This window comes from Theobroma umbraticum, unplaced genomic scaffold, assembly GCF_002168275.2.
Source record: "Theobroma umbraticum cultivar Fairchild unplaced genomic scaffold, ASM216827v3 scaffold_4.1, whole genome shotgun sequence".
In the NCBI taxonomy this organism is placed as follows: Eukaryota; Viridiplantae; Streptophyta; class Magnoliopsida; order Malvales; family Malvaceae; genus Theobroma; species Theobroma umbraticum.
The window spans coordinates 1,635,542-1,650,918 of record NW_018397258.1 but is presented as its reverse complement, the minus strand read 5'-3'; the positions used below and the strand labels follow the sequence as shown (position 1 = coordinate 1,650,918).

At 35.8% G+C, this 15,377-nt stretch overlaps 4 protein-coding genes across 5 annotated transcripts; 3 read left to right on the top strand and 1 right to left on the bottom strand.

Moving 5' to 3' along the window:
• Positions 1-40: 40 nt before the first annotated feature.
• On the top strand, positions 41-2,962 carry PBF1 (N-terminal nucleophile aminohydrolases (Ntn hydrolases) superfamily protein). Its single transcript, XM_021424450.2, has 7 exons — positions 41-201; positions 300-407; positions 1,186-1,267; positions 1,495-1,624; positions 1,700-1,842; positions 1,927-2,013; positions 2,654-2,962. The coding sequence occupies exons 1-7, from the start codon at positions 155-157 to the stop codon at positions 2,726-2,728; spliced, it is 672 nt and encodes a 223-aa protein (XP_021280125.1). The 5' UTR covers positions 41-154; the 3' UTR covers positions 2,729-2,962.
• Positions 2,963-3,111: 149 nt separating this feature from the next.
• LOC110413588 (DUF1499 family protein) lies at positions 3,112-4,833 on the bottom strand. Its single transcript, XM_021424451.1, has 7 exons — positions 4,352-4,833; positions 4,207-4,263; positions 3,991-4,116; positions 3,799-3,871; positions 3,610-3,702; positions 3,408-3,521; positions 3,112-3,329 (listed from the first exon to the last, which is right to left on the bottom strand). Exons 1-7 carry the CDS (start codon positions 4,504-4,506, stop codon positions 3,276-3,278), a joined length of 672 nt encoding a protein of 223 aa, XP_021280126.1. The 5' UTR covers positions 4,507-4,833; the 3' UTR covers positions 3,112-3,275.
• Positions 4,834-6,510: 1,677 nt separating this feature from the next.
• Positions 6,511-11,842, top strand: KU80 (Ku80 family protein). Its single transcript, XM_021424478.2, has 12 exons — positions 6,511-6,633; positions 6,876-6,968; positions 7,109-7,160; positions 7,288-7,419; positions 7,813-8,216; positions 9,020-9,306; positions 9,423-9,618; positions 9,733-9,939; positions 10,464-10,631; positions 10,714-11,037; positions 11,438-11,568; positions 11,664-11,842. Exons 1-12 carry the CDS (start codon positions 6,619-6,621, stop codon positions 11,725-11,727), a joined length of 2,073 nt encoding a protein of 690 aa, XP_021280153.1. The 5' UTR covers positions 6,511-6,618; the 3' UTR covers positions 11,728-11,842.
• LOC110413265 (glutathione S-transferase 2-like) lies at positions 11,740-15,365 on the top strand. Of its 2 annotated transcripts, none has more exons than XM_089783004.1 (11): positions 11,740-11,757; positions 12,232-12,332; positions 12,453-12,546; positions 12,774-12,830; positions 12,917-13,002; positions 13,278-13,349; positions 13,434-13,502; positions 13,585-13,660; positions 13,959-14,020; positions 14,496-14,555; positions 14,952-15,365. In XM_089783004.1, exons 2-11 carry the CDS (start codon positions 12,324-12,326, stop codon positions 15,048-15,050), a joined length of 684 nt encoding a protein of 227 aa, XP_089639130.1. In that variant the 5' UTR covers positions 11,740-11,757; positions 12,232-12,323; the 3' UTR covers positions 15,051-15,365. The 2 variants fall into 2 exon arrangements, with proteins under 2 accessions (XP_089639130.1, XP_021279707.1); XM_021424032.2 differs by having other exon boundaries at positions 11,741-11,757; positions 13,449-13,502.
• The last annotated feature ends 12 nt before the right edge of the window (positions 15,366-15,377 follow it).

Here is a 15,377-nt window from a genome sequence, read left to right as displayed (position 1 = left end):
CCAACCAACCCCCTATAAAAGGCTCCTACCTTTATTTTTCTTGTTGGCAAAGCTAACCTTAAATCTGAGGAAATAATAGTCCTCCAAATTACAGTTATTTTCTCAATTTTTTTTCCTTCTTTGTCGACCTGAGTCATTCTCTGCTTCTTTCACCATGACCAAGCAGCAAGCCAACTGGAGTCCCTACGACAACAATGGAGGGTATGCCAACCTTAAAAACATGTTTTCTTTTTTAATTTTTGTTATTATCGTTCGATTTCGCTGTTTATTGATGTTATGCTTATTTGGTAAATTTGTAGATCTTGCGTTGCGATCGCTGGAGCCGATTACTGTGTTGTCGCGGCTGATACTCGAATGTCTACCGGTTACAATATTCTCACCCGCGATTACTCCAAACTCTGTAAACTGTATGTTCTTTTTTCATCCAATACTTTTGTTTTTAGTATCGAAAGGTTAACTAGAAATTGATTGAAAGCAATAGAACTTTGGGGTAGGAAATACCTAATACTTTTTTCTGAATGTAATAGTCTTTCAATTGTTTAGTTACAGAAAAAAGCACAAAAGGCCCCCCTTTTTTTGGTGGCATATAGTATCTGTTCTTGTCCTAATTACTAGAATTACCAAGTTTTAGTCTTTTCAAACTAGTTAGCTATATTGAATAAAAGGTATTTGACACTTATAGAGAAATTAAGAAATTTGGTGAAATTTACTAAAGAAGATTGTTGGTCATGGAATGTTTAAGGTAGTTTTGCCTCCAATGGTTGAAAGGATCCGATAGCTGATTCCTTTTTCGGTTAAAATAAGGGTATAGAACTGAACAAGTTTTCCAACAAGCTATCAACATATGTTTGGTAGCTGTTTGAGTGATGTTAATGTTATGTAACTCTAGAGGAGAGCAACCCACATGTTTCAGAGCCAAATAGTTAAGGTAAGGAGAAAGATTATGGCATAGCTTATTCTTTCTCCCAGTAGACCAATATCTGTGGTATGAATGTTTGGAGGACAATAGATAATCCTTAGAGAATATCACTTTACTTGGTCCTTCTTATTGTTCTAAATAAGTGTTACTGGAGATGGAAAGAGGTGGAATAATAGTTGTCTAATGCTGGACTTGACTTTTTTTCAGCTTTTTTCTTTCTTCTTCGTCTGGGTTTCTCATTAGTGTTTCTTACTTCAACATTGCAGAGCAGATAAATGTGTAATGGCATCCTCAGGATTTCAAGCTGATGTGAAGGCTTTGCAAAAGCATCTGGCAGCTAGGCACTTGGTAAGGTTTCAACTTTCAAGGATATGATGAAACAGTTTTTTTGAACATGGATGTAGGCTTCAATTGACTTTTGCATTAAAACTGTATTACAATAATTTCAAAAGCCAAAGGCAATTAAGTTTGATGTAGCTTAGAAACTAAAACAAAATTATGATCAGTAATACTTGTAAACAAGTACTGCAGCTAGTAAGGTAAATATAACTTTAATGGTGCTTCTCAAAATGCAGATTTATCAGCATCAGCACAACAAGCAAATGAGCTGCCCTGCAATGGCTCAACTGCTGTCCAACACCCTTTACTACAAGCGCTTCTTTCCTTATTATTCCTTTAATGTTTTGGGTGGTCTTGATAATGAAGGTAATCTGCTTTGAAATTGCTAGTTTTCAGCCTTTCTTTAGATTAAGAACTAATGTGTTTATGCTTAACCATTAGGAAAGGGTTGTGTCTTCACATATGATGCTGTCGGCTCCTACGAGAAAGTTGGATACAGCTCCCAAGGTTCTGGTTCGACGCTCATCATGCCTTTCTTGGATAACCAACTAAAATCTCCCAGCCCTCTCCTATTGCCTGCCCAGGTATGCTCCTAATTTTGTATATTGTATGTTTTGATTAATTTTACCCTACGCATGTCTTCATCTCAAACCCATGGCTTGTTGCAGGATGCTGTTACTCCACTTGTGGAAGCGGAAGCTGTTGATTTGGTAAAAACTGTTTTTGCATCAGCATCTGAGAGGGATATATACACTGTAAGTTCTATTTATTTAGTTTCTATAATTTGGAAACTTAGAAAGGCTGTTTTATAATTCTGGAACCATACTGCCATGTCTTAAACAATCTGCTTTTGATTTATTCTGTTCTTTTTAAATGACTTCAAATTTGCTTAGACACAAGGCTGTTTTAATGGCTGTTGCTGACGTCTCTCATGTCTCCAGTTCCCTTGTGTCTTCTTTTATTGCTTACTTTCTTATGCTTAGACCATTTTGAATTAGATCCTTCTTGAGAATTCTGTTTGGATTTCTACTAAAGGTGCATCAACTTTGAGCTTATTTTGGTCAGAATGCCGTTGGCTTGAGGCATATTTAATTTATAGAGAATTTGAAAGACTTCATTTGTATCTGCACAAGGTGCTGATCCCAAGTGCCTTAGATGATATGAGCTCCCTTGTTACCAACTGGGCTTTCTCATGATCTCAAGATCTAGAGCATGGAAAAATTCGATCACATATGTCCTACCCTCAAGTTACCTTCCAAAAATAAATTTTCCCTCCCTAATCGGGCTTGGAGTCCTTTATATTATTGGTCTTGGTTGAATCTTGCTAAGTCCTAATAATGTCAAGTCCATCTCTAACGGTTTTACATTTTATTTTTTGTCATGGATGTTTAACAGGGAGACAAGCTTGAAATTGTTGTCATAAATGCTGATGGTATCCACCGTGAATACATGGATCTTAGGAAAGATTGATGAATTACTACTCCAAACCAGGTTAGGGGCTCTCTTACAGAAGTGGAATACTGGAATTGATGGAATGGTTGTTGCATTTTACCGTTGTTCTGATGTTAATGCGGTCAATGCTTGTTTTGAACTATTTTCGTATAGTCAGACGATGACGAGACATTGATACTTAAATTATGCAGTTGATTTTATCTGATTTCTCTGCTGTTAGGCAAAAATAGAATTGGATAATGGTTTTATGGATGGCATGACCACTTCTTGGTGTTCAAACTAATAGATATGTCGTTCCACTTTGGGTTTTGTTTGACAAATTGGATAATGAATTGATGTCCAAAACCTAATCCTGTTGGAATGTGAGAGTATGATAATGCCATTGCTCTGCTGATAACAGCTTGAAAACAAAAAAGAAAATCTTGTATCCACGATTTAATGCAAAAGCTTGAGACTCTTCTAGTCAACAGGTCAATTCCATGATCACGATTCCGTTTCTGTAAAATGAAACTAAGAGTACAATGTTGTTTTCTCCTCTGATCAACTAAACAAGCATGCAGGCCCTTCAAAAGGTTTCTTCAGAAGCCCATCCTTTCTTCTCTAACTCTTGTCGCAATGCCTGTTAGGTAAAACACGGTAGTGCAAAGTTATTTGTGACCAAACTCGCTAAAGATCAAGAAATGTAGGAGAACATTACCTTGATTCTCTTTCTGTTGACATCGAAATCAAAGCTTCCAATCCGCGATGCTGATCGGTACTCCACGATTGAATTCTTCCCCGGTGGGAACCAGAACTCGACATCATCAACAAACTGGTGAACCAAAAAGGAAAATCAGTTAAGCCAATATGCATGTCGTGTTCATTATGTTTGGTAATAGAAGAAGTTAAAACCTACTTACCCCTAATATAGGACTTTCATATTCCACACGCACATAATCGTCCTTCTTCTCAACGATTTTGGGAGTAAATTTGTCTGGTTTTGTTGATTTTATCTGCAAGATACGGTATAAACATTTTTAGGCTTTACCCATTTTACTCTGACAACCTGAGAGTTGAAGTAATTCCAGTAATCTGCTTGAAAATTTTACCACTTGAAGAAGCTCTTCCATTGCCACTTCTCGAGTCACAGGCTTTTTCCTGTTACGCCCTCCGTTGTAGTTCCTGTTCAAAAAAAAAAAAATCAACGTGCATCACATTGTTTTTGACTAATGTATAAAAAACGTCGGCGCACATTGTTCACACTACTTTTTTCTCTTCAAGCCAAGTGAGAGAGCTGTTACCATGGAGGAGTATAGTGAGTTAGGTCGCTGACATTCTCAGACGTCGATATGCAATTCTTGGTAGCAGGGCAAAGCGCCAGAGCTGGCGGATTCTTCTGCACCCCAAGATAATCTGGCTTCTTCCCACTGCATCACAGCTTGGTACTCGTCAGCCATTTTCAGAACCCAAAAATTAGAAACGCAGACGAGGAAAGAAGAGGGTGTGGACACAAAAACCTGAAGCTAAAAATGGCCCCGATGACAGCTAATTCGCTGCTCCTTAATATTATTTCCCTTCAAAATTACAGCAAAAGTTCAGCTTCAAAGCAGGCACGAATTCTGATGAATATTTTGAACTATTTATACCGAGAGGGGAACTTACCTTCGAGGAATCTGGTGGTCGGATTTGTTGTCGGACTCCTGGGATTGAGAAAGGACGATTCGTGGAACGGTTGAGATTTTCTGGTTGAAGGCTTTGTTTTTGTATTTGTTGTTGTAGTGAGAGTAAATGCTTGGTGTTGCTGCCATTGATGCCATCGTTGTTGTCTCTGTCTCGCTCACTCGCCTCCTGGCTGCGCGGCTAGTTTAGCATTTTATCGAGATGAAAAGCCAGAACACCACCGGCCATGTTGCTTCAGACGGCGCCGTTTTAGTGTAGCTTGCTTCCTTAGTTCACCAAATGCGCTCACCGACCTTTCCCTCTTTTTTCTTATATTTTAAAGAGTTTTTATTGCCCTTCAACCGTATCCTTATATATTGCAATTCTGTCAGCATGCTACTTTCAATTCTACAAGGCATCAATTCTAGGACAAATGTCTCCATGGCATAATAGAATAGCCTTGTTACTTCAATTCAAAGTTTAAACATTTTGTCTAATCTGGTAATATATAAATTTATGAAATGCCACAATATTCTACTAATCTTTTTTTTTTAAGAAAATAAAGATAATATATTTATATCAAAATAACATGTAATAATGCAATTTTCATAATATCATTTAATAAAATTAAAATACTATTTTTTTATGATCAAATTAGATGGAAACATTAGTGTTTACTGGCTCGGGAGGAAAGTTTAATCAATTATTAGATGGATTTAAGTACATTTCTTGATACATTGGGCAAGATTGAACAAAAGGCATTGAACTTGATTGAAATTTTGGGTTTTGGCTAGAGCTTAGATTTTGAGGTTTTACTTTGCTCTAGCCCAATTAAATAATTGCTTGAATGGTCCTATATACTAATGTGCTCATTGTTAGATTTTACTCTCTGTTTTTCATATGTCAAGCGTAGCCTTTAGAAGGAAAAAAAGGCTAAGCTTGGCCTATAGACACCTTTAGGAGAATATAAGAAAATTTTCAATTATAAACATAATCTAAGCTATATTAAATGGATTGTGTGTGTATATATTAAGTAATATTATATATGTATACATACATATATATAGTAGTAAAAGAGAGATATTTATTTATCAAATTTACAATCTTTACTAATGTATTTAGATTCAATGAAGAATTACTATAATTAATCCAATATGGCATCCTCGGTTGGTTGTTGGGTAGTTTACTATTAGGATTTAGTCATTGTTATGTTGATTATTCCAATCACTACAATTCCTTTGAGTTATGAATTAAATGAATTAATCCTTCATAAATATATGTCGAGAACAATAAATTATGACACCAATTTTTTTTGTTTATATTTAATATAATGTTAATGTATAATACTTATACATTATCACTTAATTCGATTTACAATCATTTTGATTGCTAACCTTATATATATAAATACACACTATTTTAGGATCTTCTAAGTAGAAGATGGTTTGAATCAAAAGCTCCTTGCTTGGACTATGGTGCATATCGAGCACAAATGTCTAATTTGAGTGAGAGTTTTCAATTTTGGTGAGAGTCAAACACGTAGTCAGTTGAAAAATGTGCAACGGTCAAAATTTAAAAGCCTTGTTTTATATATAATGGGAAAAGAAGTACAAATTTATTACGTTATTCGAGGTCATAAAACACTCATATTATCTGTAAATAAAATTACACTAATATTAAATGGTGAAGAATCAAAGATGTGTAACCTCAAAGGAAGATTCTCATCATGAGTAGTCATCCAATCTTTACTTCATGATAAATATGAGATATAGTATAATCTCAAGACTAGTGAAGTATTTTTAAAATTATGAATATTTATTTTGTAAAAAATTAAAATTTATTTAATTACGAAATGATAATATTTGACTCGTATAAAATATATGCAAACAATGCATTAAATATAAATATTTTTTATAGCACTTGTTATAAGTGGCATCATTGATCTACATTTCTCTTTTGCAGTTAAAATTAACAAAAAAGAAAAAAAAAGAACAAATAAGAAATGAACTAGATTGTGAGTGGGAAAAAACTAGGAGATGCTTTATAAATTGTTCAGATTTCTAAGGGACCATTATGTAATTTGGCAAAACTTGCTGACCTGGGGCGGGAAGAAGAAAGAGAAGCCGGAAACAGTCAACAACTTTTAAACACTATAAAATCCCTCCCCCCGCTTCTTGGCTTCTCCCCTTTCCTCTTCTTTCAAGTTCGAGCTTACGCCACAAGCTTTGCTTTCTCTCTCCCTTCTCGGGGCTGAGTTCACTCGCTCTTCAATGGCTCGAAACAAGGTGAACGCCGCTCCTCAAATTCTGTTACAAACATATCTTGTTTTCGCTCATTTCTTTCTTTTTTTTTTTTTTCTATTTATTCATCTTTCTTCAAAATTCCAGGCACCACATCTTAACATTTCTTCGCTATCCGTTTGGATTTTCGTATTTTTGGTTTATTTTATGCAATGTTATTCCGTTCAGGTTTTAGGGTTTTGTTATTCTTTTTCTTAGTAATTGAATTTGTAATTATGTTGGAACAGGAGAAATTAGTATTGTTGCTTGATGTCGGTCCATCGATGCACAGTGTTCTTCCAGAAGTTGAAAAAGTATGCTCCATGTTAGTGGAGAAGAAGGTATTGGCCTACTGCTTTCAATTTTTAACTATTTAACTCACACTCATTTTTGCAAAATACTATGAGATTTTCTACTTTCATTACAAAATTTAACAGTAAATTTGAGCACAATCATTTCTGATCTCCTTTTATGTACACAGCTTATTTTCAGAAAAAATGATGAAGTGGGAGTGGTGGTATTTGGAACCGAAGGTACCTCTTACCTTTTTTATGGTTGTGTTTGTATTTTATTTTTTTAGTTTTTTTTCTGAGAATCTTTTATTTTTAATCCAATATCAACTAGCTTTTATTTTAATGATGGTTTTTGTGGAATCTACAGAAACTAACAATGATCTTACGAAGGAAGTGGGTGGGTATGATAACATTGTGGTGTTAGAAGATATCAAAGTTGTTGATGGAGATCTTATTGACACTCTACAAAAGCTGCCTCGTGGAACTGTGGATGGTGATTGTATCCGCTACTTTTCTTGATTGTATGTTCTGCTAGATTATCTAATCTGAAGCAAGCAAAGAAATACTACTGCAGTAGTTTTCTTTATTATCGTTTATCTTATTTCTAAGTGACTTGTCTTTTCTTATAGAATATTATATACTAATGCAATCTTTTAGGTCATATTTTTGGATAGAAGTATTATTATAAAAGTGATGGTCTTTTTCTTTATGAAAATCAAAATTTTCAAGTCCCTTTTGTTATTATTTTGATAGAGTTTTGTGCTTTTTAGTTAACAGCTGTTGGCATATATAGCTAAAAGAAATTTTGTAATACAGTTTTTTAAGAAAAATACTATTTAAGCAGGCTATTGTTCTGCTCATTGCTGCATTGTTGGTTCCTTAACTTTGGCAGTTCTTGATGCAATTGTTGTTGGGATGGATATGTTGATAAAGAAATATAAAGACATACACAAAGGAAAGAAACGCCTGTGCCTTATTACGAATGCAATTCATCCTATTAAGGATTCTTTGGAAGGAACCAAAGAAGATCAGGTCGAGACCATTGCTGCACAGATGACTGCACAAGGCATGAAAATGGAAAGTATTGTTGTGAGGGGAAGGTTAAGTCAGGATGCAAATACGAGAATAATGAATGAGAATGATCGTCTCTTGAGTATATTTTCAAAGCAAACCTGTACACGGACTGTGTATGTTGATAGTCCAACTTCATTGCTAGGAGCACTCAAAACCCGAAGAATAACTCCAGTAACAGTGTTCAGAGGTGATCTTGAGCTCAGTCCCAATATGAAGATTAAGGTGAGACCATTGGCCTGTTGCAGAAGTTGTCAAGCATATACTCTTGAACTAATTAATTACAGTTTTGTTTGCCTGATCTCTTGCTGTTTCTCCCTCTCCCCCTGGCCTCTTTGTTTTTTTGTTTTTTTTTGAATGTCAATGTCAAAGAAAAAGAATACTTGGATCTGTTTAAATAAACCTTTTTCTTAGAAGTTGCTACTCCGCTATTTGTTATTGTCTACTCTGTCCATGTATCACGTATACATCAAATATCATTGGACCATATTGTTATTCTTTTGAACATATATTTCTGACAATTTTGTTTCATGACATATATTATGTTCTCTTATTTTACCTCATGTGATGCTGACATGCATGGACATGGAGAGATGGTACTTTCTGCTTAATAATAAATAGGTGATGTTTAAGGAAATAAAACCGTGACTACCCAGCATTTAGGCTTTTTGTGAAGCATTGTACTTGATGGTGCACATGTGCTTGGACAAGCATGGTTGATGCATGTTTCTTAAGAGTGGATAGTTGTCATCTTATTTGCATCAATGGCCTCGAAGGTAGTCATGCCTTTGTGAGACAGTCAAATCTGTTGTTTTGAGACTTGCAATGCTATTTCATCCTCCTTTGCCTAAGTTCCCTGAGTCCAGCTCGCAGGCTGCATCACATTGCCTTTCATCCGTCATGGTTCCATAGTGTTGTTGAGACACTATATTTACATACCATATCAAGCTCTTATGAATTTTTTTCATGTTAGGTTCTAATTAGCTTTTGTTAAAAAGAATGCTGATTTAAATATTAATGATTCATAGGTTTGGGTTTATAAAAGAACACAAGAGGAGAAGTTTCCCACTCTGAAGAAATACTCGGAAAAAGCAACTCAAACTAATAAGTTTGCAACACATCAAGTCAAGGTTGATTATGAGTACAAAAGTGTTGATGGTTCCAGTAAAGTTGTACCACCAGAGCAAAGGATTAAAGGCTACCGTTATGGACCTCAAGTAGTTCCTATATCAGCTGCTGAATGGGATGCTGTCAAGTTCAAACCAGAAAAGGGTGTGAAGCTTCTGGGATTCACTGATGCTTCAAACATAATACGGTAAACTTGAAGTTGCTTTATCTGGGATAAATATATTATGTTCAGGTGAAATTTAATTCAAATGAATATTTATTCAATCATGTTTTTTTCTTTCCTGCTTGGTGTATTAATCAAAGACACTACTACATGAAAGATGTCTATCTTTTTATTGCTGAGCCGGGCAATACAAGGGCCATTCTTGCAGTTTCTGCCATAGCTAGAGCAATGAAGGAAATGAATAAGGTTGCAATGTTGCGATGTGTTTGGAGACAGGGACAACAAAATGTTGTTCTGGGGGTCTTGACACCAAACATTTCACAAAATGATAAAATTGTAGGTTATGATCTCTTCTTCACTGCATCTTTCACTTGAATTGTTACTTTACACATCCATGCTTGAATAATTTCATTAGCGAAACTCATGATGGTCTCTGATTTTTCTGTGCAGCCTGATTCATTTTACTTCAATGTACTTCCTTTTATTGAAGATGTTCGTGAATATCAGTTCCCCTCTGTCAACAGTTTTCCAGTTTCATGGCAACCAAATGAACAGCAGCAAAAGGCAGCAGATGAATTGGTGCAAATGCTTAACCTTGCTCCATCAGGAAAAGAGGAAGCATTGTTACCCGATTTCACACCAAATCCGGTTCTGCAGGTAGTTAAATATGCATTTATTTTGTATTTATGCTTAATATGCCACTCTGATTTATTCCTGTTCATGTTTCTGATTGTATCCTATGCTTGCTGGATTCTTTTAAAATCATTCTTCCGCTTAATTTCTGCAATACAACAGAATGAATAGTTCCATGTGATGCACTGATTAGTGCAAATAGTTACCTGGTTGGCCTAGAAGTACAAAATGTTTGGTTCATGTTGTTCAGAGAAGGAGAGTGTTAAGAGAGCCACTATAGTCAGGAGTCCTTCCACAGGTGCCATGGTCTCCCCACCCAGTCAGCACCTAGGACTTAGTGCTACATTTGAGTTATTGTCTGACAAGATAGCATAGTAGCTGGCTGTAGGCCTGCGAAAGGTGGCAGGGTTGTGAAGTTATTAGCATTCAGGAATAAGTAGTGTTATTTGAAAGGCCTCTGGGATGATGATTGATAAAGGTGTTTCTTCCTTTTAAAAGTACCATGATTGTTTCTAATGAAATTAACAGTGAACGTTATGCATTGCCAGCGTTTTTATCATCATCTAGAGTTGAAATCTAAGCAACCGGATGCAGCTGTACCTCCACTTGATGGAACCCTAAAGAGGATTACAGAACCTGACCCGGAGCTTTTTTTTGAAAACAAGTCTGTTATTGACGCATTACGTAAACACTTTGAACTCAAGGAAAATCCAAAGGTCTATTCTGCATTATGTAAAGTGAAGGAATTTATTTCTTTTCTACTTGTGTATTGAGGTATTAACTATGATCTGTTTGCAGCTGAAGAAATCGGCTAGGCTATTATTGCCAGAGAAACCATCTGGCTCAAATCACGAAGATGGTGATGCAGATGTATCTGCTCAAGCTGTCAATTCCATTGAAAAGTCACCTGTAGTTAAGATAGAGAAAATTGGAGATTTAACTCCTGTTCAAGATTTTGAGGTCATCATGTCTCGAAGAGATAGCCCAGAATGGGTTGGGAAAGCAATTAAGGAAATGAGAGATAAGATACTTGGCCTACTGTCAGATTCCCATGAAGGAGATAATCATCTCAAAGCACTGGAATGTATAGCTGGCCTTCGTAAGGGTTGCATCCTTGAGCAAGTATCTCCTTCTCTCTCTCCCTTTGTTTCTGTGCATGTGTCTCTGCATTTGCCAATGCAAGATGGCTAGTCATTGCATTTTCCTAAATTTATAATGCATCAGGTGCCTTTTGCTTGAACGCATAATACTTGTGTCAACTTAATCTTCTTAGTTCTTAGGGAATTATGCCTGAAGGTTAGCATGGAGAAACACATGACAGTCTCCAATCATTTAATAATAGAGATGAGACGTTGGCATTTTGTTTCATTAGTTACATAGACTTTAAACAGCACAACATGTATTACGAGCTGTTTTTGGTTCACTACATGGGGCATTGTGGTAATCTGTTATCTTATCGGTCCTAAGTTAACATTTTGCATTATCGCTACACTGAAATTCTTGAAACTTTATCCTCTTGCAGGAGCCAGAACCATACAACAATTTTTTGCGCTATCTTAACCTGTATTGCCAGCAGAAAGGAATGAGTAATTTCTGGCAACTTCTTGCCCCCAGGAAACTCACTTTGATCTCCAAGTCAGAAGCTGCAGACAGGTTCCATTTCCCTGCATTCTCTGAATGCTTATTTCTCTCGTTTACTTTTGTAAGCCATTTAATTTTATGTTTTCATATTTTGTTTCGTTGAGCAGTGATGTTACAGATGATGAGGCCAGACGCTTTTTCGTTAAAGCAGAGCCAAAACCCAAGGACTAGACTTGCCTCTTATATATTTCGGTTTTCATGGTTGGTTCTCAGTTCATGTGCAGTAAACATTATACCTTTTTTTTTTTTTGTTATAAGTATGTATATATTGAATTTATTTTGTCCATTTTTCTTAACCAAGCTCAGGAAGCGCCTGAGTCCTTTTTATTTTTTGTTTGGTTTGCTGGACTTTCAAGAAAACACTTGGAGGGAAATGAGAAAAAACACCATATATATATATATATATATATACACACACAATTATATTATATATATATATATACATCTATATATAAAAGTTAAAATAAATAAATAAATAAATAAATAATATATATATATATATATGTAAATTTCTTCTAATAAAACGGGGACAAATCTGTGTGAGACGAGAAAAGCAAAAGAAACTCTCTTGGGCTCGTGGCCCTATTAGAACCTTATTGGAAAAAAATCTTTGCTGACATGGCATAACCAAATTATTTAACTGTGCCTAACAATTTTACTCCTGACAACGTCAAGTCAACGGCTTAAGGACATGTCGCTGAAACTGGACGGTTTAACTGAAGCGTCAATATGTTCTAAACCAAGTCTGAAGCTTCAACTCAAAGCCAATGGCACCGGTATGTTTTAAGGACATAATTTTTCTTTATTGATCCCAGAATTCCAAGAATTTGGCTTTCGATTTTTCCTAAAAGGCAAAGCTTCCTTATTTAGTATTGAATAATTTTTTCTTTTCGCAGAAAGACGGTGGCGAGGCGTCTTCGAAGCTCGTTTTGTATTCATACTGGCAGAGCTCCTGTGCTTGGCGCATTCGCTTCGCTTTGAACCTCAAAGGTTTATCAGTTATCAAATTCTGTCACCTTATCTACTCGAATGATGCAATGTTCTAATACAATTTTGTCCCTGATTTTATGGTCTGGGTTCCATAAATATTCACTCTAAATTCAAATAGGTTTCCAGTAATTTCCAAATTCTGTGCGGTTTTGGTTGGAAATAATAATTTACTGGGTTTCATGAGTGGTTTTGATTAAAAGGGTATTGGTTTTCTTATGGATCTGTAGGGCTTTCATATGAGTACAAAGCGGTGAACCTTGCAAAAGGAGAGCAGTTTACTCCAGGTGAGCTCAAAGAGCAGAGAGAGATGAGTCCTATTATATTTTAATATGTAGAGCGATAATCTAATAGAATTATGTCTGTATTGCAGAGTTTGAGAGGTTGAACCCTCTCCATTTTGTTCCGGTTCTAGTTGATGGTGATGTTGTAGTCTCTGATTCGTATGCAATCTTGATGGTTAGTATTCTTGCATGGAATATTGCTTCCTTGGTTTCACTCTAAGCTTAGGAACCTCAGGCCCATGTACTATCTTGACTAAAGGGGATGTGTGTTCCATCAAAGGGTTCAATTTGCTATGATCTTCATGTTTTCTTGCTTTCTATTAAGGACTTGCTTTGAGTTTATGGTTTGAGATGATTTTACTTTTTGGAAAGGAGAGATGGGTTTACTTAGGTCTCCATTGTTCTTCGTTTGAGCTGAAGTCTGAAGTTATTGTTTTTATTCTTGGTTAGTATTTGGAGGAAAAGTATCCTCAAAGAACTCTCTTACCAGCTGATCCCCAGCTAAAAGCCCTGAATCTTCAGGTACGTGTTTTGGTAATTGGCTACTCTTTCTTTTGGAAGTCTGCTGAGATTTTGATGACTTTCTTGCGCTACTTCACTGAGTAGTTTATCACGCCACAGGTTGCCAGCATTATTAGCTCTAGCATACAGCCTCTTCATATGCTGTCAATTCTGGTATATTCTGCTTTATATGGATCATTGCTGCTGATGTATTTATACTTTAATCCTATGTCTTACCCCCATTCATTTTTCTTAGAAATATCTTGAGGAAAAGGTTGGCTCAGAAGAGCGACTTCTATTTGCTCAAACTAATATTGAAAAAGGTTTCCTTGGTAAGTGTTTTTGTTCATGAGATCAATTGCTCCATTATATCCTTCCTATATCTCCTGTTGTTCTCAATGTTTTCATCTGTCTAATTTTTAATCCTGTAATGTAGTACCTCAACGATTTAACTTTCCTTTGTGTATGTGTGACTGTGGATGGAGAATGCGGATTTTGAGGCCGTAGTTTCACATTATGTACAGGCAAAACATCTGCTTGATAATTGAATGTTTTTGTGTTTGCATAATATTGACTTAATACAGCACACTTGGTGGTATTTGCATGAATTATTCTACCCCTGTTTTGCAGCTCTCGAGAAGTTGCTGGAAGATTTTGTTGGCAAATATGCCACAGGAGAAGAAGTATACATGGTATACTTTAGAGTCCTCTGTCCTCTTCATTTTCTGACTCTGCAAATTGTTGTACATTTCTGGTGGGAACTTAATTTACTTAGATTAATGCCTCAACTAAAGGATGCATTACCATTCTACAAAAATGGGTTATATAGAAATTTAATTTCCTGATTATACATTAAACCTCCATGAAAATTAGTTCATCAAGACAATATTTATCTTGGCTTAGTCCATGATGAACTTTTACAAGCTAGGAATGCTGGTTTTATATTACTAGAAGTTGTTTCTGCTTGGTTCTTGGAAGTAAACTCTTTCCGACAGTTATTTTATTTATTTCTCTCACATGTATCCTTTATCCAATGTAGTAATATTGTCTTTTAATACTCTGTGAATGCATGGCCATTTGGCTTTAGTTTGATGCTTTATCTTAGACTGTTATTCTTCCCTTTCATTTTATTCCTTTATCAACAATTCAGGGTTTTGTCATTTGCAGGCTGATGTATTTATGGCACCTCAGATTGCTGTGGCTACAGAACGGTTTAAGATTGACATGGTAAAGTAGTCTTTCTCTCTTATCCTCACCCCTATTTTTTTTTTAGGTCATGATTTGGCATATTTAAATGCCACTTTTATGCTCAATTAGTACTCAAAAGTCGTTCTGTTTAAAATTCTATGGCATGGTTAGTTGCACAAACATGAAAATGTCCAGGTTTGTGCGCATATAATTCATCCTTCTTTTCTTTTCTGATCACACCCCCTTTTGACCAGATTTTTGTCACTGATAGCTACCTAACATAGTTAACTCCAGCTTGGAGAAACTTGTACTGAACACTGATATGGTGGTCCCAACTTAAGATAATGCATCGCAGAGAAATACTGCTGCTTAATGTATGTTCAGTTTAATTTCTTTGCATACACGTAAAATAAACGTTAATGTTTGTTTATGCAGTCCAAGTTCCCTACTTTAAGTAGGATATACGAGTCCCAGAGGGCATTACCCGAATTCTTAGCTGCCTCACCTGAAAGACAACCTGATGCTGTCCATTGAATTTGGTGTTCCACTTGACTAGTCACAACCACAGGTTATTTCTGAGTAGTAGCACCACATTGAAAGCAATTTGCATTAAACTTTGTAAGATTTTACTGTGTCTGCTATTTGTATTAAGTTAGTCATTGGTTTTCAAATCCGATCTGAGGATTTTTCAGGAGACAAAAAACTCCTTGGATAACAAAGATGATTGTGTCTTTATTGTCCAAATATGTCTGGTGGTGGTAGTGTCAGCAGATTGGAAGGTTCATTTACATATGTAAGCTGCATATATGCATCAAAAGATTGCTCTCCTGCATGTATTTCTTCTGTTAATTCACCTTGTAA